The sequence below is a fragment of the Urocitellus parryii genome, chromosome 3 (assembly GCF_045843805.1).
Source record: "Urocitellus parryii isolate mUroPar1 chromosome 3, mUroPar1.hap1, whole genome shotgun sequence".
In the NCBI taxonomy this organism is placed as follows: domain Eukaryota; kingdom Metazoa; phylum Chordata; class Mammalia; order Rodentia; family Sciuridae; genus Urocitellus; species Urocitellus parryii.
The window spans coordinates 92889017-92916230 of record NC_135533.1 but is presented as its reverse complement, the minus strand read 5'-3'; the positions used below and the strand labels follow the sequence as shown (position 1 = coordinate 92916230).

Below are 27214 nucleotides of genomic sequence, written 5' to 3'. Positions count from 1 at the left end.
CAAGAGCTCTCACCCCACCCCCTACCTCAGTGCTGGGAATCAAACCTAGGGCCTTGTGCATATTAGGCAAGACCTCACTACAGCCTCGGCCCATGACTGAGTTCTCACTTTGGGCAAATAACTCACCTGCTCCAGGCCTCAGCTTTTGCATTTGCAGTAGGGGGAAAGAGTGGTTCTTGTCTCAAGAGACTGACACTTCCAAAGCAAGGGGCCCAGGCACAGAGCCTGGTATGCAGCAAGCCTTCCTGTTGTTCTACTGGAGGAAGTAGGCAAGAGCTGAGGTTGGGGATAGGAGCCAGGCAGGCAGCGCCCTCTAAAATAAAGCACTACAGGCATGGAGGGAGGGATGAGAAAGTAGCTGGTGATATTCTCTGGTGAGAAGGAGAACAGATTTGCCAACCATTCAATAAAACAAACAATGACTACGTGGCCATCCTGGGTGGGGTTCTTGTCACAGTCAGTGTGAGTTGCACTAACAAATACCACAGACTGTGTGGCTTAAGTCATAAACATCTGTTTCTCACAGTGTGGAAGGCTGTAAGTTCAAGATAAAGATGCCAACTGATGCTGCTCCTGCCGAGAGTCCTCTTCCTGGTGCGTAGATGGCTGCCTTCTTGCTGTGTCCTCACTTGGTGAACAGAGAAATCATCTTCCAAGGGCACTGACTCCATGCATGAGGGCTGCATTCTCATCACCCAAGTGCTTCCCAAAGGCTCTGCCTCTAATTGGCCTCACCATTCAGCTTAGGGGGCTTCAACATATGAAGTCTGAGGGACACAGACACTGGTCCATAGCAGTTCTAGAACTACAATGATTTAGGAAAGAGACATAGTTCCCTGCCTCACCTGAGCTTAGTCTGGGAATGAAGGCCATGGGGGTGGAGATAGAGGCACACGGTTACTAACATAACCACCCGAATATAAAAGTGCACTTGGGACTTGTGCTGCAAAGAACTGGCTCAAGGAGCCTGTGTGCATCCAGGATAGTGGAGTAGGGGTTGACTTTGTTGGGGAAGGCTTCTCCAAAGAGGTGATGCTTAAGCTCAGAACTCAAGGGTAAAACTTAATTAGGCAAAGAGGAAGGAAGAACATTCCAGGCAGCAGGAATGGCATGTGCAAAGGGCCTGTGGGGGCAAAGTTGTTGGAGGACAGAGAAGCTCGTTTGGCTGCAGCAGAGATAGTGAGAGGAAAGAATGGTGAGATGAGCTTGCCTAGCCATGCAGGTCCCTGTATCCAAAGAAAAGTTTGTCCCTTATCCATGAGCCATCCTAGAACCACTGACGAGTGTGAGCAGGGACCTGCATTTTGAAAATGCGGAGGGGCTGCAGTATAGAGTGCAGGCTGGAGAAGGTCCAGGATGGTCAAGAACACTGCATCTGGGTAGTACAGAAGAGATGAAGGTAGCTGGACCAAGAGGAGAGCAGGGGGCACTTCTGAGAGCTAGCAGGGGATAAAGGTGACTTGGCCCAAAAGAAGTAAAAAAAGACATTTATTCAAGTAAATACTTGGAAACAGTTGTTTGTAGCAGCACTATTCCCAACAGCCAAGAGATGAAAACAACCCAATGTCATTAGCAGACAGATGCCTCCCATACAGGGGAACAGTATTCAGCCATAATAAATGAAGTACTGATGCATGCCACAGCTCAGACGAGTCTTGGAAACATTACACCATGTGAAAAAAGCCGGACATGAAAGGCTTCATGTCACATGAATCCATTTGTACAAAACACTCAGAACAGAGAACTCCGTGGGGAGAGAATCCAGACCGCAGCCACTGCACTGTGGGGAGAGCGGGTGAGAGTGATTACTTGGTGAGTGTGGGGTTCGTTTTCTGGATGATGAAACGTTCCTGGAACTAGTTAGAGGTGATGGGTGCACATCACTGTGGCCTCTGAAGCTAATTCATGTTGCATGAACTGTACCTCAAAATATAGTGAGTGAGTTCAGTGATGGGTTCGGTGCTGAAGGGGAAGCAGAGGAACCACCTTTGCACTCAACATGCACCGAGGACTTGCGTGCACCGGGGCTACCCCAGGCTGTAGCTGCACACCTAGGAGAGCAGCCCTGGGCTCAGTAATTCTTGGAATACTGGCCCTTTGAAGCTTAAAAAAAAAAAAAAGACAGTTTTAGGGCAAATAAAATAAGTACTTCTTTCCCAATTAGGCACCAAACTTGTGAGTAATGATTGAAGCTAATTATTCTAAGTAGAAGCAGGTCTGAAAATAGCCCTGAATTCTGGAGGATTTTGTGGCTATTTTCGGAACACACAGGAAAGTTGCAGGCAGAGGGAAGTGAACCCTGCGTCAGAGCAAAAATACAGGGATGGCCATTCGTGGTTTGCACCAAACATGCCATCGCATGGATTCTAAGTTTTTTATTTATTTATTTATTTTATTTTTTTAAGAGAGAGAGAGAGAGAGAGAGAGAGAGAGAGAGAGAGAGAGAGAGAGAGAGAATGAACTTTTTAAATATTTATTTTTCAGTTTTCGGTGGACACAACATCTTTATTTTATTTATATATGGTGCTGAGGATTGAACCCAGTGCCCCGCGCTTGCCAGGCGAGTGTGCTACCGCTTGAGCCACATCCCCAGCCCACTTTTTTATTTGTTTTTCTTAGACAAATAAGTGTCCTTATTTGACATATTACGCATACACGGAGCATAACTTATTCTAATTAGGATCCCATTCTTCTGGTGGAACATGATGTGGAGTTTCATGGGTTGTGTATTCATACACGAACGTAGGAAAGTGATGTCCGATTCATTCTACTCCCTCCCTTCCCTTCATTCCCCTTTGTCTAATCCAATGAACTTCCATTCTCCCCACCACTTACTGTGTGTGAGCATCTGGGATTTAAGGTTTTGAGTCCGCCTGAGGAACACAATGAAGGTTGAGAAGGCAGAGCTTCGTTTGGTACTTCACGCTGAAATGCTGAGCCCCCGATTCAGCAGGAATTCTCAGCCACCTATGTTACAACACGTTAACTTGTGAGCAAAAAGGGCTGTGCCCCAAACGTGTGGCATGATGATCACTCCTGTCCCAAGACAAATTACAAGACCCAGCCAGGCACACGTCTTCTTCCCTTTTGGATGTTGTCAGGTGAACAGGCTCAAAGAATAGGTAAAATGGATGGAGGGGAAAGACTGCCTCTAATCCCAAACAAACCACCCTATGATACAATTAATTTAAAAAAATTGTTATCTGAGGCTTTGAAATTTAGATAAGGCAACTGAAAGTGGAGGGGTGGGAAAGGAAGATGGGGAGAGAGAGGGCGGGGACTAATGATTACTTAGGTACTTCAATTCAAAGACAATTACTTAGGAGTAAAAGACGCTGGCAGTTTGCATTAGCTCCCCATCCTTCCTCTTAGTTGAATTCCCACATATTTTTTTAAACCCCCTGGACACATTTTCTCCCTCTGTACCTGCTGAAGACTAGTTCACTCCTTGATTCGCTCTAGATTGCAGAGCTCCTGGGACAACCCACACGTGTTTCTGTGAAGAGCCCAGAGTTATTTAGGAACTGTCACATTAAACAGAATTAGCACTTATGAACCCTCAGGGAAATTGCTCTGGTTGCCATTTTTCTTACAAAATGCCATCCTTCAGCTCGTCTAAATGGTGTTTATGTGGCCTATTTCCTCAGCAATAATCATAAAAATAAAAACTTCCAAGCTGTGGGTGAAAGGATTACTGATTCATGACTTATTTTATTTGAATTTGCATTATGCTAAATCCTACTTTAGAGCCTGCATATTTCCTATTTTTTCTTTTTTCTTTTCCAAGCAAACCCCATAGGCTTGATTGTTCTTTTCTGTGTGGGCAGCAAGGACTGGTGAGGCCTGCAATTTTTCACTCCCAGACACTTCAAGGCAGCAAGCAGCAGAGGTGGCAGTTCATAAAACAGTGTTCTCATTTTTGGAGAATGTCCTGAGACTCATTGGTTCTCAATTTTCTGGGCTAATGGGAAAAATGGAGAGCCAGATTCTCACACTATCATTCAGTCAAACTCCCTTCCCATAAAATTTTTGACCAGAGGCATGTAAAAGTAGCCCAGCGGCCTGATGTTAGTTTCATAGGCTTTTGGGGGACCCTTCTGGCATTCAGGCCATGGGTAGGCTGAAAGCCACCAGGACAGAAAAGAGAAGAGTGGGGTTACACAAATCAAGCTGAATTCTGGGCCAAAGCCCATATCATGAACATCATGGCAGGGCCAGTAGAGTAGAGGGAGCCACTTTACATTAAGGAACCTGAATCACAGTGGTTCTCATTTATTGGAATTTTACCAAAGGCCAAGCACTGCAGGCCAAATTCACACTGTAGGACGGGATCCATAATATGGCTCTACAAGGAAGGCATTATCATCCTCCATCGACTGGAGGAGTTGAGTAAGAGGTTCCAGAGGGTAGATGGCAGAGGGTAGATGGCAGAGCCAAGACCCAAACTGACAGCTACGTGATTCCATTATGTCACTTGGCTTCCCTCTAAAACAGCTATAGTTGGCCCTCTGCATCCATGGGTTCCATGTCTGCCTTCATGAATTCAACCAAGTGTAGATAAAAAATATTCAGTAAAACATTCGGGTCTGTACTGAACATGCACGGGCTTTTTTCTTGTTGTTATTCTCTGAACAACACAGAACAGCAGCTATTTACATAGCATTCACATTGTATTAGGTATCATCAGTGGCCTAGAGATGATTTAAAGTACACGGGCGGAGGTGAGTAGGTTAGATGCAAATACTATGTCATTTTATATATGGGACTTGAGCATCTGCTGATTTGGTATCCTGAGGGGCTGGATTCTTGGAACAAAGCCCCAGCAGATACTGAGGGATGGCTATCTAAGGAGGGAGTAATAGGATCCAGCTTGTGCTGTGGAAGGTTTACAATATAAATGAAAGACTGAGACAAAATGAAGTCAGCAAGACCGATCATAATTTTGCATGTTTTAATTTTTCTCCCTGCATTTCAATTTTCTAGAAATTTCACTTGTCTAACAATAGTATAAATATCAATTTGTATGAACTTTATCCATGTAGAAGACACACACTATCTCCGTCTCTTCCTTCCTCCCCTCCCTCTCTCTCTCTCTCTCTCACACACACACACACACACACACACACACACACAAGCACAAACATGTATTTAAATCTTTTTCATAAAAATGCTGTTAAGTGATGTTACTAAATAAGCAATGAAACTTCTAATATGTCCCTGCCATATCCTGAAATGCATAAAAAGCAGTTGTTATACCGTTCTCATTATTCACAAACGTAGTCATACAAACTGAGTGCGTAACAAGGATGTGTGGGCAAAGAAAAAACAGATGCGCAATCGATAGGTAGCAATTTATTCTTCACCAGGGGTTTCCGCCAAGTGGAGAGAGGAAGGGAAGACAAAGCCTGCCTGAATCTCAGAGGAGATTTGCTATGATATAAATTACAGTCCTACAATCTGTAATTGAGGGGAAAGGCTTTACTGCTCCCCCAGAGATTGGTATAAATGTTGGGGATTCAGACTAAACCCCAGAACTCGTCACCTTCCCTTCTAGGTACAATCCTTTGCAGTGTAGATACTGGGGCTCTTGCATTCATCCTGGGGACTTTTGATCCCTGAGGATCCTCATAGCTAGACACATGGGGAAGGTGCTCTGTGACTCAACAGGGCATCCATGGAGGCACTTAAAGAGATCTCTTGACTGTCCATTTGTGTAGAGAGCCATTGTCAGATAAAGCACGAGGGCGACTTTAGAGTAATGCACAGGTGGGGTGCTGCTTAGATTTCTTTTCTTCCCCAAACTAAACAATTCTGCATGTTGAACAGGCTTAGGACACGGGCAGGAGTGAACAGCAGCATACCTGGGGTGTGATAGGAAAAACAAGTCCAGGACCTGGAAGGGGGTCTTGGATCCTGCTCACTGGAAGTGTCAGTATACTTTTCTGAATTTCTACACAGATAGACCAAAACCTCAGGAGCCAGGTTGGATGTTTGTCCAGGAGTTTAGAATCCTGTGAAGGGCCAAACTCATCATTTGAATGTCTCCTGAAGGCTAATAAAAATATTTTATCAGCTGCAGGAATTACTCATTTTAAATGCATAGTCGACGATCTGTCAGGGCTCTCCACTGAATTATTTCTGCTGAAGCAATTTTAATGAACAGCTCAATCAGGATAATTTTACCTGCTGAGAACATCCATTGTAAATGCGTTTAGCAACTCAGCAAAAACGGTTTCAACCTGCCAGGCCTTTTGTTTCATTTTAAATGACTGACCAACCCAAACTTTGTTGAATACAAAGTCATGCTCTCCAGAAATAAATGAATGGATGAATCATTCATGAAAAGTCTTAGAATTCTGTAAAAAAGTGAATTAAAAGTTCTTTCAGTATCAACTCATTGTTAGCATTTCCTGATAAGAGAGGCATTTGAAGGTAGAATGAAAACGACAGGAAACCATATGTAACTCCCTCCACCACCACTGGCTGGGTACTTGTTGGAGGTGGTGGCTACGGGTAACAATTCTGAAGGGACAGCAATAACCTGGGAACATTTTAAGAAGTAAAAATACAGTGGAAAAAATTAACAAGGCAGGAAAGAAGAGTGCTTAGGATATACCCCAAAACAAGAAGAGGGCTTCTAGTGCTGGGAAAATTCCAGAGCAGGCCCTCCTCCAAGTCAACAAATGAACGAAGACAGCAGTTTTCAAACATTTTTGATGATGACTCATAGCAACAAATATATTTTTATATGGCAACCTGGTATATCTATTTGTCTCCCTGCTACCTACTCACCCATCCATCCACCCACTCATTCACTTACCCATGTGTATACACACACACACACACATATGCAAGTACTAAAGAAAACATATGCAAGTACTAAAGAAAACTGATTTCGTGACCTATTATTTGAGAGTCAAATTCAAGGTTTGCTTACTACAAAGACCTTCTTGGTCTTCCTAAAATAGCATGATATCTTCATTTTCTTAAAACCATGTGAAATGTTTGCTGGACTTATGCATATAATGTCTTTTAAGTCTCTTCAAGCAAAGGAAGCTATGTCACCAATATACTGGACCAGCTCTGGAACACGAAGGAAGCACAAATCACAGTTAAGAAATCCAACTGGTAAAAAAATGCCAGTTGGTCAACATGGTGACCTCCAGAGGCAGTAATGGGGCTTTTCACCAATTGAATTTTTAACAGTGATTCATGTTTTCTTCATGTCCCCAAAGCTGGAACACATGCCCCTGTCAGGGATACATGCAGCTGTCGACAGTCGTGTGTTCCCAATAAGATTAACTGGTGAGTTGTCATCAGAAATAATGGAGGCCAGAGGCATTCAAACAAACCTTCAAAGTACTGAATAAAACCAGTCAACCAATTTTTATATCCAGGAAAACCATCTTCCAAATACAAAGTTGAAACACATTCCTAGACAAACAAAAACTGAGAGCATCTGTTACTAACCGACCTGACTGATGAGAAATACTAAAGAACGTTCTTCAGGATGCAGGCAAGGACCTCAGACCATTTTGAATCCTTATGAAAAAATGAACAGCACTGATAAGGGTAATTATAAAAGATGCTACAAAGTCATTTCTTATCCTTTATTCTCTTAATTAATTTAAAAAGCAATTATAGGGGTATGATGTAGCTCAATGTGAGTGCTTATTTAGCATGCCTAAGGTCCTGGGTTTGATCCCCAGCATTGTGTATGTGTGTGGGTGGGGAACTAGGAAGTAAAGATGAAATAGAGTAAGGAAGTCACAGTAAGTGGCAACTTCAACCTGCAAGGAAACTAGAAGTAATAAATAAGACAAATAATATACCTAAATCCTATAAATATATACTTGATCATTTTCTTTAAAATACATAAAATATAAAAATAATAATTATAATAATGTATGACTTAGTAACATATATAGATGTAATATACACAATAATAATAAAAAAAACAAGGGTCTGTAGTACTAATGCTATTCCTTACTGGAATTACGTTAGTATAAATCTGCAATAGTAGAAATTTGATATATTAGTATAAATTTGGTAAGTTAAGACACACAGGGTAAATCCTAAAAAAAAAAAAAAAATTTTGGAAAATAACTCTAGAATATGTAGTGGAAAAAGTCATTAAAGAAATTAAAATGCTACCCTGGAAAAATTCAGTTAATGCAAAAGACAGCTGCAATGAGGAACAAAAAGGATGTAAGGCACAAAACAAAAGTTAGGATGGCATCCATAAATTCAACTACAGCAGTAAGAGCACTAAATGTGAATGGATGAAACAATCCAATAAAAAGGCAAAGACTATAAACTAGATAGAAAACAAGATGCATTTATATGCTGTGTACAAGAGACATACCTAAGAGTCAAAGACACAAGTGTTGCAAGTAGTAGGATGGAAAACAGCAAGCCAAGAGCAACCATAAGAGAGCTGGAGTGACCATACTAATATCATCAGAAAAAAGACTTTAAAACAAAAACTGTCTGGGCACAGTGGCACATGCCTATAATTCCAGCTATTCAGATGGCTGAGGCAAGAGGATTGAAATTTGAGGCCAGCCTTGGCAACTTAGCAAGATCCTGTCTCAGAATTAAAAAAACAGTGGGTGGGGTGAGGCTGGGGACATAGCTCAGTTGTAGAATGTCCCTGAGTTCAATCCCTACTACTGGGCACATGCATGTGCTCACACATACACTGTTTAGTACCAGAGATGACTTGGGGGCAATATAATAAAAGGAACCATCAATCAGAAAGGCATAGACATCATAAATATATATGTGTCTAAAAACTGTGACTCAAACTACTTAAAGCAAGAATTGACAGAATTAAAGGAATAAACAAACAATTCAACAATGAGATGTCAATATCCACTTTTTATAATGGATAGAACAACCAGACAGAAGATCAATGAGGACATAAAATACTTGACTAATAACATAGACCAAATTAGACCTACAGACATCTACAGAGCACCCAAAAATAGCAGAATCCACACTTTCTGACCTTCCTCAGTGCAAATGGAGCTTCTTCTTGATAGATCGTATGCTAGGTCACAAAATAAACCTCAAAGCATTCACGAGGACTAAATTCAAAGAAATTAGGTTCTCTGATCACAATAAAATGGAATGAAATCACAAATCATGAAGAGAAAGAAATGAGCTGAATTTATAAGTCTGTGGAAATCAAATAACACACATGAAAATAACCAATGAGTCAAACGGAAATCACAAGCGAACTCTAAAAACACTCTGAGATGAATAAAAGTAAAGATGAAACATGCCAGAACTTACAGGATTCTGCTAAAGCAGTGTCCAGAGGTAAATTTATGGCTGTAGATCTTCTTTACAGTACTAAAGAGAAAAGGTCTCAAAGCAATAGCCTAAGCTTTCACCCTCGGACACTGGAAAAATAAGATCAAACTAAACTCAAAACAGGAAAGAAGGAAAAAAAACAATAAAAATTGGGGCAGAAATGAATGAATTATAGGATTAAAAAAATAATAGAGAACAACAGTGAAATCCAAAGTCCTTTGAAAAGGTTAATAAAATCAGAGACACCTTTAAATAGACTGACCAAGGAAGAAAAGGGAGAAAATGCATGCTATCCCCTGAGAGACCTCCACTGTGTGCCTGAGCGGTGGCTGTCCACATAGGCTGGGGAGTGCATTCAGAAAAAGCTGCAGTGGCATGGATCTTACCCAGTGTTGGTTCCTTCCTTCAAGGGTTGAAGCCCCTTTAGTTTCTGCCTGCTTTGTCTGCACTTCAATGATGTCAATTACTTGAATGCATTTTACCCAGAGTTGATATTATTATTGAAAGAAGGTTATTCTGATATAAGCTACTACAGATATCCTCCAAGAGGAAAGAGGACATCTCAAGGAGAAAAAGCCAGCACAGGAAAAGTTTTAACAGACACACTGTGCTTAAACCAGAGGCTTGACAAGTCACAAAATCAGCTCATCGTTTATGTGCCACCATGAGAGGCCAGCAAGACTCTCTGGTCGGTAATAGGAGTCTCAATAAAACATGGAGGGGGCAGTTTCTCACAGCCAAAATAAACCCAGCTCTGTAAGCATTTAGACCTGAAAAACTGCCGAAAGGCAAGGCTCTTGACCTTGAGGCCTGATTGAAATGACTTTTCTGTGGGGCTGGCCTTCCTGTATCCCAATGACTCTTAAATTTGGTCTTTTGATATTGTCCCATAATTCTTGGATGTTCTGCTCATGGTTTCTTAGCAGACTTGCTGAGCTGTCTATGTTCTTTTCCAGTTGAAATACTTTGTCTTCATTGTCTGATGTTCTCTCTTCTAAGTGATCTACTCTGCTGGTAGTATTCTCAATTGAGTTTTTAAGTTGGTTTATTGTTTCCTGCATTTCTAAAATTTCTATTTGTTTGTTTTTTATTACCTCTATCTCCCTGTTTGTTTTTGCAATGCTTCTTGAGATAGAAATTTGGGATAAAGAGATATAGTGAGTCTCAGACAGGCGCAGTGGTGCATGCCTATCATCCCAATGACTTGGGAGGCTGAAGGAGGAGCACTGCAAGTTTGGGGCCAGACTCAGCAATTTAGGGAGGCCCTATCTCAAAATAAAAATTGAAGAAGCCTGGAGATGTAGCTTGGCTTTAATCCCTAGTACCACAGCCCACACATCATGTTTTTAAATCATGAATTAAAAAAAAACAACAAAAAGATACACTAAGTCTGAAAGGAGATGCCCATCAGCCACTGAAATGCAGAAAGCACCCATGAACAATCACAACTCCGGAGCCTTAGGCCTGCACCCCTGACCATGCCCTTGTAACCCAAAGGCACTGCACAAACACAGGAAAAACTTGTACAAAATTGTGTATAGCCCCATCTTGCCCCTCGTCCAGCCCCTTGCAACCATCCACCTATAAATATTAATAGCCCACACCTACAAGTTCCCATCTCTCCCTTTTAAATGAATATTCTTTGCTTTATCTTGAAGGCATTCTCTCTTGAGAGTGCTCCCATTTTCCTTTGTATACGTATCTACTTTCTAAATAACCTCTGTCTATGCCTTTGGCTGAAATTCTTTTCTGACACCTAAGCCATGAACCACTCACTGTTCCAAGTCAAGTTCCCCCTTATCTCAGTTCCCCAGGTTGATCTACCCCAGTTTTACCTCTGCCTTTCCATCCTTTATAATTATAAAGCATGCTATCACATGCTTATTATTTTTCCATTTCTAAGAATCATTTCCTTAAGATACACTCCCAGAAATGGGATCCTGGTCAAAGGGTAGGGGTGTCTTGAGGACTAATGAATCCCAGAGTTCAAGACCTTACTGAAGGATAGTCTCACATCACCAGCAGTGAATGGGGACACTGGGCTTACATAATTTTAACATTACACATCATATTTTTTTTTTTACTTAAATTTTTTTTTTTTTTGCAAATTGAACCCAGAACCTCACACATGCTAGGCAAGAATCCTACCACTGAACTAGATTCACAGCCCACACATCATGTTTTTAAATAATGAATTTTTAAATGAACCTCATTATTTAATTTGCTTATCTTTGACAACTGATAAAGCTAAAGAGGATGTAAAACTTCTATTTGGGAACTCTCCTTTTTTCTCACTTCAAATAAAACCTCTTCATGAAAAAGGGAAAGGTAGGAGGATCCCCTAAATATATACATGGTATCTTGGGATGACTTTCAAAGAATAAGGAGAAAATACATCTTTAAAAAAAATTCTTTTTTTTTTTTTGCAGTACTGGTGACTAAACCCAGGGATTCTGCCTGTGAGGCAAGTGCTCTACCACCGAGCTACCTCTCCAGCCCCCTCTCCCCTTTTAAATGAACTGTGGAACCTGGCCCATAATTCCAGAGGCTCCCCTGCCAGGCAGCAAGGTGCGTGGGTGGATCCCAAGAGTACAGGTTGGAAAGTGGAGCTGGCGGGCAGTGCAGTGGCCAAAGGGAGCCTGAGTCAGACTCCATGCTGCACAGCTTGAGGTCCCCAGTGGGGCCCCTATTTCTGCTCACTGGTCCTTTCAAGCAAAGTAGCCAGCTTCCTGCTGACAAAAGATTTAGGCAGGAAAGGGATGGCAATGAGTTCAATCATGATCAGACACTGGTCCAGCTCAACCCGCTGAGAAAACAAAACCACTCTACCGACACTGAATGCTGACCACTCAAGATGACCTTCCAATTAAGCTCCAACTACATGAAGGACTTAGTGTAGGGGAGAAAACAAACGAAGGGACCTGAAGAATCTCATGCTGATATTTTTAAAGGGCACATTGTGTTTTCCAAACAGAATTTAAAAAAATTTTTATAAAACGAAAGCAATTTCTTTGGACTCGGAGCGTCAGTAAAGGGTGCATCCAATCCATGTTTTCTATCCTTTCCTGACATTCCTCATCAGCTCATAGACCTCTTGCTTGATCAGTGGGCTCCAGGCAGTCCTCCTACCACTGCTCATTCCTTTACTTTGCATGTTCCCCAGACAATGTCCATATCTACAACCCCAAACCCTTACTGCCTTCTCTCCAACCCCAAGCCCACATTCTCTGAGACCAAATGGTGCCTATGCAGACAAACACCAACCACCCATCTGTTTTGCCTCAGGTCATATTGTTAGAAGATCTGGGTTTTGGTTCTCCATCACCTGGCGCAGGGACTGACCCTCTGGACCTGCTGCCATCCCTAGAAAATGTGGTGATAGTGTTGTTCACTAAGCCTACTAGGCCTGATGTCCAGGTTAAATGAGATCATGGAAGAGAGGTAGGGGCTATACTGAAGAGAGTCCAGATATGGAATCCAGCCCACTGGGGTAGATCCTGGTTTATTAGCACACCTGCTGAGGACCTAGTGGGAGAGAGGCACTTCAATTCCCACGGCCTCAGCATCCCGTCCACAAAACAGGATTGCCTTGGATAGTTTCACTCAGTTCTACCACAGTTTTACCTCTGCCTTTCCATCCTTCATAATTATAAAGCAGTTCATCCCATCTACAAAACAGGATTGCCTTGGATAGTGGGTCTCACTCACTTCAGACATTTTGGAATTCTTTGCATGTCATTCAAATGTAAAGTATTTTATAATTTTATCCCCCTTGGTATAGACTATAACCTAGGCACAGAGCAGGTACTGGATTATCACACAAACAAAAGTAATTGGGAATCCAAATTGCATTAAAAACCACTCTGAAGGCATGCTACAACAGCTTGGTTTACGCATATATATTCTGAAACACCACCACCAATGACAGCCATGAGCGTTTAGCATCGTTAGGATAATCACATACATCTATGTCAAAATGGTTTACCCCCCCCCCCATTTCCTGCTGAAAATTCCCTGAGGACTAAACCTCTAATTCCAGTGTGGCTCACCACAAAGGTTTGGCTGGAAAAGACCCTGGGTAATGCAGCAAGTTCAAATTTTTCTAGTCTCAGGCTTGCTGGGGAAATATATATTTACTTTACCTAAGAGGGGTCTTGAAGATCATCTGCTCCACCTGCAGGAAAACTAGACACAACTGCTGACTCCAAAGCTGAAATACTAAGAAAAATATCTAGTGGCAGCAGACGAGGGGATGCACAGACACACACAGTTTGGCATATGAATGAGTGGGGATGTAACTTTCTCTCTTTTTTTTCGGGGGGGGGGGTTACAAGGGATTGAACCCAGGATTGCTTAACTATCTATTCCCAGCCCTTTTTTTATATTTTATTTAGAGACAGAGTCTCACCAAGTTGCTTAGGGCCTTACTAAGTCACTGAGGTTGGTTTTGAACTTGTGATCCTCCTGACTTATCCTCCCGAGCTGTTGGGATTACAGGCATGCACCACTATGCCCATCTGTAACTTTTTCTTTAACATCTTCTGATGACAGCAATCAATCTCAAATTGGGCTTCTCAAGAGAGGAGGAGGAGGCACCAATGATGTTGATGATGAATGAAAACCAGAGGTTCAGCTTACTGACAGCACTCAGGAGGATATCAGGTACTGTCACTCTGGTGCTTACTATGTATACAATCTCTTTATTCATTATTTCACTTAATTCTCATAAATAATCTCAATGATATGGGATTGTGACCCTGCATGTTGAAAAGAAACTGAAGTTGTTGGTAACTTGCCTGACAATCCCCTTCTTGAGCAAGCAGCAGAGCTGGATTTGAACCCAGCAGCATACCCCACAGCCCAGATCTAGAAGATGAAGCATGAACTTAGTTGACTTGTGAGCTGAGTTGTGGCCTGGGGGTGCCGGGGTGGGGTGAGGCTGAACAGGCAACCGTGGTGAGCTGGGTGGACTGTGTCTCCAGGAAGCCTGGCTTACACAGGCAGCTTTTCAGACAGGCGTTGGTCTAGGTTGGGTCAGCTGGTGGCCCGCCCTTTGGTCCTGCCAGGGTGAGGGTGACCTCTAGCTGGAGTGACTTGGCCAAACTATTGTCTGCAGCTTTGCAGGAAGCCATTTGAAAGGGTCATTGAAAAACGATCTTTCTAAATCAAGCTGTACCAATATTTTTATTTCCTTCCATGCAATGCCATGTTTAAAGGATTAGATGAGCCTGTTTTTAAAGCCTGGGAAACAAGTCCCTGTGACTTAAGTTCAGAAAAATAAAAAGGTCCCACTCTCAAAGCAAAGAGCACACAGGCTGCATGACGTGCATCCTTCTCAAAGTAATTCCTTGCTCTTGGGACCTGATGGAAATGTGACAAAAAAAGCACATCTAAATCCAAAACACTTTCTCTGAGAGAGGTTACATGCCCGATATTTATATCTATTAGATGCCCTGCTCACAGTTCTAACAATTTTTTGAAATAAGAAACTGACAAAGAGACTTAGATCGCTAATTGTTTGGTTTATGACTTATTTTTTCAGTAAGTGACAAATCACTGTCACTAGTTTGGGAACTAGCTCTGTGCCATGTTGGTGGAGAAGAGAAATCCAGAGATTTAACCTGCTAGGTGTTCCAAGCCTTCTCCCCAATCTACTGCCCCTAAGTTAAGACCCATAGTAAGAGGTAAAAACCAGAGCCCTACTGGCCTATGTCCTGGGCTCACCGGTCATGTGTTCACCATTTATGTCTTCTCAGAAAGCCTGCTTTGATGGTGAGTAGAACGGATGAAACACAAAAGCCCTCAAACCCAATAAGGACCACAAGGGTAAAGAAGCTGGAAAGAAACTGAGGTTGGTGGGTAACTAGCCCAGTAGATCCCTTGCAAGGGGCAGCTGAGCTGAAGTCACCCCCAGCTGTGCACCCTCAGAGCCAGTTCTAGAAGATGGAGCATGAACTCAGTTGACTTGGGATTAATGGCTGAGTCGTGGCCTAGAGCATGGGGGGACTGGGGGTTGGAGCAAGAGGAACAACAGGTGTGAGATGGGTGGCCTGTGCCCCCAACAGGCCTGGATCACACAGGCAGCTTTTCAAGCAGGTGTCAATCTCAGAAAAACATAGAAGACAAGAGTACAAAAAGCCCAAATATCCCCTTTGACAGGTGAGCAAGGATCATATAAAATGAAGCCCCAGAGTTTGAATGGGAGGGAACCATAGAAAAGGGTCTTAAAGATGAGGAAAGGGGGCCTGGGCCTCAGAGGAATGTCCTCTGCCAGGTCCCACTGCCAAATAGAGGTGAGGCTGGGAGTAAACTGGCTCTGAATTCTGTACAAAGCAGGAAAACCTCGGCGCTTCTAAAAATGGAAAGGCTCTCCTCCGAGAACCACCAGGGAAAGTGCAACTCAGGCACACGGCTGAGGCAGCCAAAATACTAAGATCACAGTAATGCCGATAGCAGTGAGAAAAACTACTCTCTGTGAGACCTCCAAACACTGCGGCTTCTTTTTAGTGTTTGATATTATGTCTTCTATCATTTAAATCCTTTACTGTTCAGATCTAACCTACCCATGCCTACGAGGGAGAGGACCCCTTCAGAATCGCTCCCATTTTATAAGAGGGAGACCTCCACACTCCTGACTGTTGGGTCTAGAACTGTCCAGTTCCATCATTATAGGGTCTCTGGAGTTTAGTAACTACACAACCCAAAAGTGGGTTGCCATTTGACACCCAGCTACAAGACAAAGAGGTCTGAGGTCTGCAGGCTGTGTGTGTTGGGGTCTTCTTGCAGGCTTTACCTGCTAAATTAAATAAAGACTATGTTCCTAGTGAAAAGAAGCAGCAGGCAAGTCAAAGATTAAAAACAAACAAACAAAAAAACAAGGTTCTTAGAATTAGCATGATGGTGTCTACCTCTATTTTGATGCCATAAAAAGGAGCTTAATTGGCCATAAAGAAAAAAAAATTGACTTCTCACAGGCTCTGACTATTATAAACTAGTAAACAGTCATGATGTTGATAATCAATGATCCTGCAGCAATGTTCTTGGACTTCAGTGCATGCAAGTCACCTGAAGTCTTTTTAGAATGTGGTCTGATTCTGGGGATCTAGGATGGGAGCTGAGATTCTACATTTCTAACAGGTTTCCAATGCTGCTGGTCTGTGGGCCACACTTTGAGTAGCAGAACTCTATAGTTTAAAAAAACCAATAACTTCTCAGTGGAAGGGAATCTGTCAGTGATGAGGCTCTCAGGGAACATATCTTATTTCAGCATATCAACTGGCCCAATCTTACTGCAAAAAATAGTACGATTGCAGGCAATATATCATGTGTTAACCCAAATGCAACTGGCCACCAAACTCGTGATGCCTGGTTGCTTCTGGACTTTTCTAGAAATGTTTTCTACTGGCACACTGAAATATCAACAAATGCCTACTGCATGAAAGAATGAATGAACCAATGCACAGAGGGGAAAGAAGGAAACTGAGTGCACCTGGCTCTCAGTTTGCCCCTGTGCACATTAAGATCAGCTTTCTGCTGTTCATCTACTGAGATGAGAAACAACACAAACTCATCATCAGACTTGTTGAGAGAAGAAGACAGGAGGCAGAAGAAGAGGGGGAGGAGGAAGAATATGTACAGCAGCTAACTTTTGGGGATCACTGAGTGCTGGGCACAGGGCTTAAGATCTTCACATGGACTATCCAATTAACCCTCTCAAAACCTCTGTGAATTGGGGATTATGATTTCCATTTTTTCTGACTGGGAACCTAAGGCTCAGAGAGGATAAATAACCCAAGATAATCCATTCATTACGGAGGCAGGCTTTGGTCCCAAGCCATGGTAGCCTCTACAAGGAATTCTCAGGGTAATATACCTGGCTCCTCTGACAACCACAGCAATCTGGCCCCATTTCACTGTTAGATTGTGTATGCAGTTAGTCACCCTGGCTTGGCTATGTGGCCTCTCTACACTGACAGTACACAACTCAAAAGCCTAAGTTATATTTTTGGTATGTGTATTTTTATTATACTGCTAAACTTAGCACTGGGGCTCCACAGTTACCAGGTTTTGGGACTTTATTTATTTATTTTGAGGAATAACACAAATAACTGTAGTGACCATAATGAAGAAAAAAAGGGGGGGGGGAAGAGTCAACTCGAAAAGTTTCAAGAACATACCTAAAACTTTCATATACCCCTTCGCCCTGAAAGCTCCATTGTTTGCAATTTGTCTCATTTGCTTTATTATTATGCTGATCTTTCTCTTAGATAGATCACAATTTTTTTTTCAGAATCATTTGAGAACAAGTTTTAAACTTCATGTTCCTTTATTCCTAAATACATCAGCTATCATTCTCAAGGACAAAAGCAATCCCATATATGATCACAAGCAAATTATCAAATTAAGGAGAAGTTGGCATTGATATAATACCTTTATCTAATCTACCGTCTATATCCAGTGCTGTTGTTTGGATAATAGCTTTTATAGCCAGGCCTAGTGTGGTTTAATGGCTGAATGCATATTAAGAATTAATACAAGTAATTAAGAATTAATATGAGTAGAGTGCTTTTGGTATTTAGAAAGCCTTTTTACTACATTAACTCATTTAGTCCTCCTCTCGCCTCTCTGAGGCTAGACAGCAACACTATCTCAGTTTGACCCAGGTTGGAAACGAGGCTGAGGGGATGTTAAATACAACACCAGAACTCAGACCCTTCTCTCCCCCTCAGCACTGCTTGGTGCTTATTTTAAAGAATTTATTTGCTTTAGTGCTAGTAGACTGGCCACTGATCTAAACCATTTTTAAATTCCAAAAAATAAAATCATATTGTTTGGGTACTTATCTCTCAAACCATTTGCTTTTATGTGAGCATAACTATTCCAATTAATACCCATAGTTATGCCTACAGGAAGAGTCCTGAGCTACCCCAGGTGAGTAGGTATAAGTTGCGGCCCAAGGTGTGGCATGTGGGGGCCTGTCCTCCTCAGCACCTGCCCCGCCTGCTTTGTACAGTCTCCCCAACTCTCATGCCGAACTTGAACCTACAACTAGGAAAGGGTCTTGTTTTGGACTTGACCTGAACATAGAAAACAGAGACACATTGGATGTCTCTTCAGGGGACAGTGAAACATCAATTTGGGGGTGGGTTAATCCACTTTCAGGTATAGTCCCCAAGGGTTGAGAGCAGGCACCTGAAAAGATATCTATACCCCAATGTTCATGGCAATAGTATTGTTTCCCAATCCTCAGAGATAGCCTAAAATTTAGGGATACAAACTTATAAACTTGCCTGCTAAATAGAAAAGCACTGGTTTGGGAAATGAAACTACGGGATTCAAATCATTACTTTTCCATTTAGTTCATTTGCTTTGGGCAAGTTACTGAACATTGTCAGGTCTCAATTCCATCAGCCACATACCCAGATGAGAGAAAATGCTAAGCAGAGGGGCAGGAAGGGGTGAGCTCAGAACCTGGCTGGTGGGAGACCTCTGGCTCGTGGTGCTGTGAACCCCAGAAGGCCTTTCCTTAGTGTGGCCCACCCTGTTGCAGGTCAAACCCCTGCCTTCACACAACCCTGGAGAAACCAGCAAGGCTGCTTCGGCAAGTGTGAACAAAGTATGAGCAATGTGGAGAGTTCTGGTTACAGTTGTGTACACCTCACTATCCAGAATACAAAATAACGGACCACCTTTGCCATAAGTGCTGTCTCTGGTGACTGGGAGAAGCAGACTTTTCCCCATGTGTGGCACTCTGCAGTTTGTGAAGATGGGGCAGGAAGAACAAAATATTTACCTTTTCCAGGGCCTCTTTGTCAAGTAGTTCTTGCACAGCTAGAAGCTTGATGCTGTAAGAAAAAAAAAAAATCAAAACCACACTTGAAAACAAATCATGTCATATCACCAAGCAGCATCACACAAGTTGCGAGAACAGAAGTGTGGAATTTCAGCCTGCATTTTTGTGACCTCTCATCTTACAGTGACCTTTAGTTTGAATTGGAACCACTACTCCAAAAATAGTAAAAAAATGCTTCTAAATTTTACAGGTAATTTTTACCAAATTATCCAGCAATTCTACTTTCAGATATTCCCCAAGAGTTGAAAGCAAGCACTTGAAAATGTATTTGCACACCAATGTTCATGGCAACAGTAGTCAGAATAACCAAAAGGTAGAAGCAGCTCCAACGTCCATCAACAGATAACAAAATGTGCTGTATTCATTCAATGGAATAGGTCATTCAACCTTAAAAAGGAAGGAAATTCTAATACCTGCTACAACGTAGAAGAACATTGAAGAGACTATGCTAAGTGAAACATGCAAGTCACAAAAATATAGATGATGCATGATTCCACTTACATGAGGGACCCAGAGTGGTCAAGCTGATAGAGGCAGAAATGAGAATGGGACCATCCGGGGAATAGGGAGTTACTATGCAATGTGAATGGAATTTCAGTTTGGGATGAGCAAGTGCAGGAGACAGAGGGTGGTGGTAGCTACACACAGTGTGAATGTGCTAACGCTACTGAACCATACGCTGAAAAATGGCAAAAATGGAAAATTTGATGTTATATACATTTCTCCACAAAACATTCTAAAAGTAACTTTAGCTGCTTCATGCAAGGAATTTGAATAAATTTAGATGAGTATGAAGAAGAAAACAGCTACCCATATTCAGTACCCATTTTCACTTGGTGTGCCTTTGATGATAATGAGAAAATAGATGAAATCGCTACATACAAAGAGGACCTGCTCAGCAGCTCAGCAACTCAGCAACACTGCTGGAGCCGTACTGTGTGTAGTGGCTGAGCATGGACGTGGTTTTCTGACATGCCCCTGCCTGCAAGGCGCTCACAGCCTCTTTGAAGCTAGAGTCAAATCAGGATATGATGTGTGGTATGTCAGGTGTGTGCACAGAGATGCACAGAGGAGCCTGGCCCCATAGAGGTTGGAGGAGTTGAAAGAGGTGAAAGCAAGAACTTGAAAAGGCCAAATCAAAACAGCTTTGCCTGGGGAGGGAGCTGTGACGAAGGCTGTCCACAGAGGGATCTACCAAGTCACTCAGGGGAGAGAGACAACTTGTCAGTTCCCAAGCTAGGGGCCTGAGCCTAGACTGCAGCCAGCAGTTGGAAAGAAAGAATTCAAAGGTAGATACAGGTTTTATAGGGAAGGTATTTTCCTTTTTTTGGACATGCTGCTTTGAAGGGTTCATGTATCCAATGAGCAAATGGCTAAGGCTGCAGGGAAGGCCTGCACTAGCCTCAGCACACAGGTAGAAGCACAAGTGTCCAAGGAGATTTTCTAGGGAGTAGGTCAGCTGCTGATGGTGATATGGCTCCTTCTCCACCTGGCTAATGTGCTGGGGTGACTGGTCACTGTAGCCCGCACTCTCACCACCTGCACAGGCTCTGAAGAGCAGAGATGTTCTCCACCTGTTCCACTTGGCTCCCTCCACAGGATTATGCCATTGGAAGGTTCACCTTGACTTCCAGAATTCTTCACCCTCTCTTTGGACGACTAAGCAAGTGCATCTAATCAAATGCACTGGGTTATTTGAAAGCAGCTCCAGGAAGTGCAATAAATGTTCTCAAGGCTTATAAGAAGCCACTACCAACAACCAAGATTTAGCGAACATCCGGGATAATGGACAGGTCTCTGGGCATTCCCTTACTCCAACCACTCCAGCTTTCTTTCTTTCCACTGGACAGGTTTGATTTCATTGTTTCTCTGGCTTGGAAGGGCCTTCCCCAAGAGCTTTATAACACAAACTCCATCTCAGGGTCTCATTCTAGATGAAATGTGAATGCCGTCTCCTCCAGGGAGCCTTCCTGAACTCCCAAGGTAAAGAGTACCCTGTTCACATTGTATTTTTCTGGGTCTACTTACTGGTATATTTGCAGTATTTGTTTGTTGGGATGCTTTTGTCTGTCTCCTCTCAAGTGTAAAAGTTCCTAGTGGATCGGGCTCAGACATTCTTTTTTTTTTTTTTGGTACCAGGGACTGAACCCAGGGGTACTTAACCACTGAGCAACATCCCAGTCCTTTTTTATATTTTATTTAGAGACAGAATATCACTGAGTTACTTAGGGCCTCATTAAGTTATTGAGACTGGCTTGAACTCACGATCCTCCCACCTCTGCCTCCCGAGCCATTGGGATTACAGGTGTGCACCACTGCGCCTGGCTCAGACATTCTTAAACACATAATGACCTCTGCAGTGCCTATAACCGGCACATGGAGAGCAGCTCAAGGACTGTTTACTGACTGATAGGGCCCAGAGGCCTAAGGGCCAAATTGCTTTCAAAGCTCCGATATTCCAGCTCAGACATTTCCAGGGTGGGTAAAAAACACAGACTACACTTTGGTTTCTCTGACAAAGAATGCTTCAAATAAGATGACTGGATAGATTCATCCTTGGAAAAGCCGCTATGTGCAGTTGCATGACAGTCATGAATGAAATATGCCTAGCGGCAGGTCAAAGCCATTGGCCACTCCCCAGCACATTCTGATTCCCAATATACAAATCTAAGATTCCAAGTTAGCAATTTGGATGGCAACTTAGATGCTAAGTTGGGAGTATCTAGTTGAGCTCAAGTTTCAGCAGCTTAAATTGCCTCTGAAATAACCACTGGAAAATATTGACAGTGGAAGGACAGTCTCTTATTCCTGCCCGTTCTACAGTCATGAGGTCTGATTTAGTATCAGATATCAACAGGCTTGGGCTGGAGTTGTGGCTCAGTGGTAGAGTGCTCGCCTAGGATGTGCAAGGCCCTGCAATGCCCTGGGTTTGATTCTCAGAACGACATAAAATTAAAAAAAAAAAAAAAAAGAGCTATCAACAGGCTTGAGAAAAGGTTGAGGGTTGAGGTACTGTTCAGCTTTTTAACTCTCCAGCCACTGTAGAACATGATCTGAAAGCCAATGTTTTCTGAATGAAAATGAAATTGAGATGACTTCTTTTTTTTTTTTTTTTTTTTTTTTGGTATCAGGGATTGAACCCAGGGGTGCTATATCCCCAGCCCTTTTTTTTTTTTTTTTTTTTTTGTATTTTATTTAGAGACGATTTCACTGAGTTGCTTAGGGCCTTCCTAAGTTGATGACGCTGGCTTTGAACTCGCCATCTTCCTATTTCAACCTCCCAAGCTGTTAGCTGACTCTTATTTAGGTAAAAAGATGAAAGCTACCACCCCCTGGTCTCCTCATTCTACTGGGCTCTAGAACAGAGATGGTAAACACTTGGCATGCACACTGTGACTCTCCAGCCCTTTCCACCTCTTCCCATGGAAATTTCCTACACTGTACTTAAATTCAACTTCAGAGTAGTTCTTAATTCAACTCCAGGGAGCTAAAAGTAATCTACTGAAAATGGCATGTGAGCTAAACCCCATTTAACATCTCCAAAAATTGACACTAAATAGTATTAATGTAAGGGAGTAAGGGAAGGTGGACAAAATAGAAATATTAGAACTTAGATGGGACAGCATTAGGGGCAGGAGAGACAGAATATAAGATGCTCAATTCTAATAGTTTGAGTTTCAAAACAGGAACCATTATGTTAATAAGAGCAGCTGCTCATTTCCTTGGGTCTCTTAAGCATGTTGTGCCTCTTCTGTTATGTAACTATCCTAATGTTATTTCCAACCTTACTGGACACTCTTCAAATTTGGGATACTTATTTCAGTTATCAGATTCTTCTAGCACATCAGGTACTCTCTGGGAAGAAATTTCATACGTATGAAGAAGCACCAACCTATTTACCAAATCTTCTATTTGACATTATCTAACTTCTTGCCCTGGAAGAGAATCTGATATCTCACTTTCAGTTCTGCCCCTCCCTAATTTCCCTTCCTCCTTCTGCTAATTTCACAAACATATATTGAATATCTCTTTACAGTTTAGAAGCTGTGCCATTCATCATCTCTGCCCTCAAAGAGCTGAGAGGAGCTACAGTGTTGCTTGGGTACCAGGCAGGGGTGAGACACTGTTGGGGTTTTTAGCACCCCCCCTTCCCTCCTGACCTGCGAGAGAGATTGGGGGAGCATGCCCCAACCAGGACGGGCCAAGAAAGGAAAAGGTCGCCTGGCCGCCCACACCCAGCCCTCCCTGGCGGAGGACAATCAGACCCGCCTGGGAGAACAGTCAAAGCAGGATCTCGTTTATTGAGAAAAATCAAAGAGCTAATATAATGTACAGGAACCAGTCAGGGTAAAGGTTAGCAGGGTGGGGAGAATTTACATCTACACCCATTCTACAGGCAGTAATGGGAGACGCGAGCTATCTGAGCTGTCCATGAGGGCAGAAAGGTTCTGAGCCTATCCTAGAGGTGGTCCGATTCTTCATCACAACCCATGGCAATGCCTTCTAGCTAATCGCTAGGTGCTCTCTTAGCCACAAGTGGCCCCAGGACTGGGATGTTTTGATGCAACATGCCCCATGTTACATCATGCCCTACAAGACAGGGAATATGTGTCTTGCTGAGAATCTCCTAGGTTCCAACATAGACCAATGGGGATATGTTTGTTGGTCGCATGGTGCTTGGTCAGCATCTTCTGAAAGCAGCAGAGCCCCATCAGATGAAAGCTGCAATAAACTGCAATTTCTTTTTCTGCATGCCACTTTGAGAAGAGAGGCAAATCATACAAGAGCAGCTGATAGCAGTGATGTATTTAGAAAAAGAAACAACTTCAAGGGCAAGTTCTGAAGTTAAGATGGACAGCACCCAGAAACACACAGAATGCATGCAATCGGTTTGCTAACAAACTTTCAAGAAGGCAAGGTGTTTGAGGGCAGATGTCTTGTTTAGTTGTGTAGTATCTGGCAGAGTGAGGCTTATAAAAGAATTAGAAGTGATGACGGGGACAATGCCAGGCACACACTGATGGTGAAGAAAAGTCATGGTGTAGAAGAAACAAGCTAGGGATATCCCTGCAGACTGGGTGGCTTGGGGCTGCTGACTGATGAACTTCAGTGATTCCTGAGTGAACACACACAAGACATCTCTATAGGGACTACAAAATGTGTAAGGGCTACACTCCCAACTCTAGAGACACTTGTGCTTGGTTATCATCCAGGACAGATGATAACCTAAAGGGGACTAGAGTCAAGAACTCACTCTAACTCCTTTTCTCTGAGGATTCCAGGACTTGACTTTCTACTGCATTTATTATGTTACAGTATAATACATGAGATATAACAGCATGTAATAAGTATATAATAAATGCTCGACAATGGATCCATTTATCATTGCATGGATAAAATACTTAAGGATTATGTATTATACACCAGGCTCTACTGGGTGCTGATGAGCACATACTGCCTTTGACTTCAAGCATCCGATTCTAACAGAAGAACTAGGCAAGTACATCAGCCACAGGATGAGCACCCTCAAGGGTCAAGCACTGCTTTGTGGCCTGCCGGAAGGACACTATCCAAAACTGGACAGTTCCTTGGGAAGAGACTCCTGAGCTGACAACTATAGACTTACAAGGCAGAGGGGACAGGAGTGTTCTAGGTAAGGTGACAGGAACATCATGAGCTTGGAAGCCACGGCAGAAGGTGAGCACAGCCCACTCATGGACTATACGCTGACCCAAGAGGGCCAGGGGGAAGAAGCTGGATGATTACACTGCAGAAGCAGGTAGGGGCAGCCTGTTCAGAGAATCTGGTAAGCCACACTGGGGAGTTTGAACTGCATTTGCAGGGCAAGGCATGACCATCAATGATTTAGGGCAGAAGATACCTAATAACAGCCATTGGTGTGAAGAATGAACTGGCATTGGGAGTGACAATACTGGAGACAGTCAGACCCAAGATGGTCCGTATTAGAAAAGGTTAAGGCTTGGTCAGGAAAATAGCCTTGGGTTATTTCTAAACATGATGAGCAGCTGGTAGGGTTTTATGAATGAATGGATATGAGGAAGTGAGAGAAATCTCACCTCAGTTTCCAGCTTGTGAAACTAGGGGCTGGAGGGACCATCTGCTTAGGAGCAAAGCCGGGCAGAGACGGAGAGTTAGGTATTAGACACATGGTGCTCAAGACCTGGCGTCTCTGAGTGGAGTGTGAACCAGTAACTGGCTGTAGCCCAGCAGTTCTAAGCTCTAGATTTGGACATCAGGAAGACGGTGCTTGAGGGGGATGGATTACTCAGGAGGATGAGCAGAGAGAGAGGACAACCAAGGACAGAGCCCTAGGCCATCACCATTTCAGAGCTGGGAAGAGGAACAGGAGCCTGTCAGGAGATGGCAAGGGAAGTACCAGGAGGGTGGAGGAAGACCTAGAACACAAGGAGAAATAATGAGATTAAAATCGAGGTAGATAAAGAATTAAAGTCAGGGCTGGGGCTCAGCAGTAAAGCATGCATCTCACATATGTGAGACCTTGGGCTTGATCATCAGCACCGTATAAATAAAAATAAAAAGGTATTGTGTCCACCAATTAAAAAAAATTTCTTAAAAAGAATCAAAATCATCATGCTATAGCGATATGTACATGCCCATGTTTGTAGCACCATAATTCATAACAGCCCAGCTATGGAAGCAGCCTGGGTGTTCATTAATATATAAAGAAAATGTAGTATATACACAATGCAGTCTTATTCAGCTATAAGGAAGAATGAAATTATGTCTTTTGTAGGAAAATGGATGAAACTTGAAATCTTTATGTTGAACAAAATATAAGAAGATAAGCCAAACTCAAGAAGTCAAGGGTCAGATGTTTTCTCAAATGTGGAAGCTAGAGAGGAAAAGGGGAAAGAAAGACAGGGGAGGGGTGAAGATCTCATAAAAATCAAAGGAAGACCTGCAGAGTAAAGAAAAAGGACCAGGGGGAGAGAGGTGGGAAGAAAAAGGGAAATAGTGGGGGATGATATTGGCCAAAGGATTCTGTTACATGTGTGCATATAATGTAACAGTTATGTAGCAACAAATTGCACCATTATGTACAATTACAATGCACCAATAAAAATATGGGAAAAAATCTAGGCAGAGGATACGGGTAGCTTCTCACAGCACACCTTGCCAAGCAAAAGCAGAGCCGACAGGTCTCAACCTTATGAAGTGGATATAATTATTAAAGCACAGACAAATGGCTCCTGTCACAGCTGTGTACACTCACATTCTGTCTTTTTATCCTCCTTCTCTCTCCCCCCTCCCCAACTCTCCCCAAATGATAAAATCAGAGGCCCAGTTTTTCTCTGAGTTCTAACCATCCTTTGCATGATTTGGGGGACACTAAGGCATGAAAGGATGCCTGGGGCAGTTTTGTCTTATAGTACATTCCCCATCTCCTCTGCAAAGAAAAGGGAGAACAGTGTGAAGACCCTCAAACTTAAGAGCCCACACCAAGCCCCAGGGACCCAGTGATCCTGGTGAAACAAGCTCTGCGGCCAGTGGACCAGCCACACCATCTCCGGGCTCAGTAGGAAGGCGAGGGAGGGGACTGCACACCGTGCCTAGCAGACAATTTAAGAATTCAGTGTAGCTGTTAAGTTGGATATCATGTTGAAAAGAGGAGGAAGAAAGCATTTTTCTCCATCTCCATCTGACACACTGAGCCACATGCTTCACAAGCACTCTCTTCTTCTCTGCATGACATCAGATGGAGTTGCTGTCATTAGCTCTGCTTTGGATGCAAGGACAGCAGGGCAACGTTGCCCAGTAAGAACAAAGCCTGGGGCTCAGGACTCCAACTGGCACCTCTTTCTTTCATCTCAAACTTCCTCCCTGGTGTCACATCAAACTTGCAAGAAAGAGAGCTACAGAACTTCCATGGGGCTCTTTTTTCGGTCTTTCTTAATCCAAATGGTTATGACGATATGAGCCCAGATATCCATCTACACCATGGGGACTCTCCAGTTAATTCCATTTTCCTCCCTTGCACCAAGTACTTCTAAGAACTTGAGG

General features: G+C 42.9%; 1 protein-coding gene across 2 annotated transcripts in view; it reads right to left on the bottom strand.

Annotated features, from left to right (window-relative positions):
- Window positions 1–27214, bottom strand: part of Eepd1 (endonuclease/exonuclease/phosphatase family domain containing 1) — a 115178-nt gene that overhangs the window by 29014 nt on the left and 58950 nt on the right. For both annotated transcript variants that reach the window (XM_026387624.2, XM_026387626.2), the window contains exon 3: window positions 19112–19163. In XM_026387624.2, coding sequence (XP_026243409.2) covers window positions 19112–19163 — 52 coding nt within the window. The remainder of the gene's footprint in view (window positions 1–19111; window positions 19164–27214) is intronic.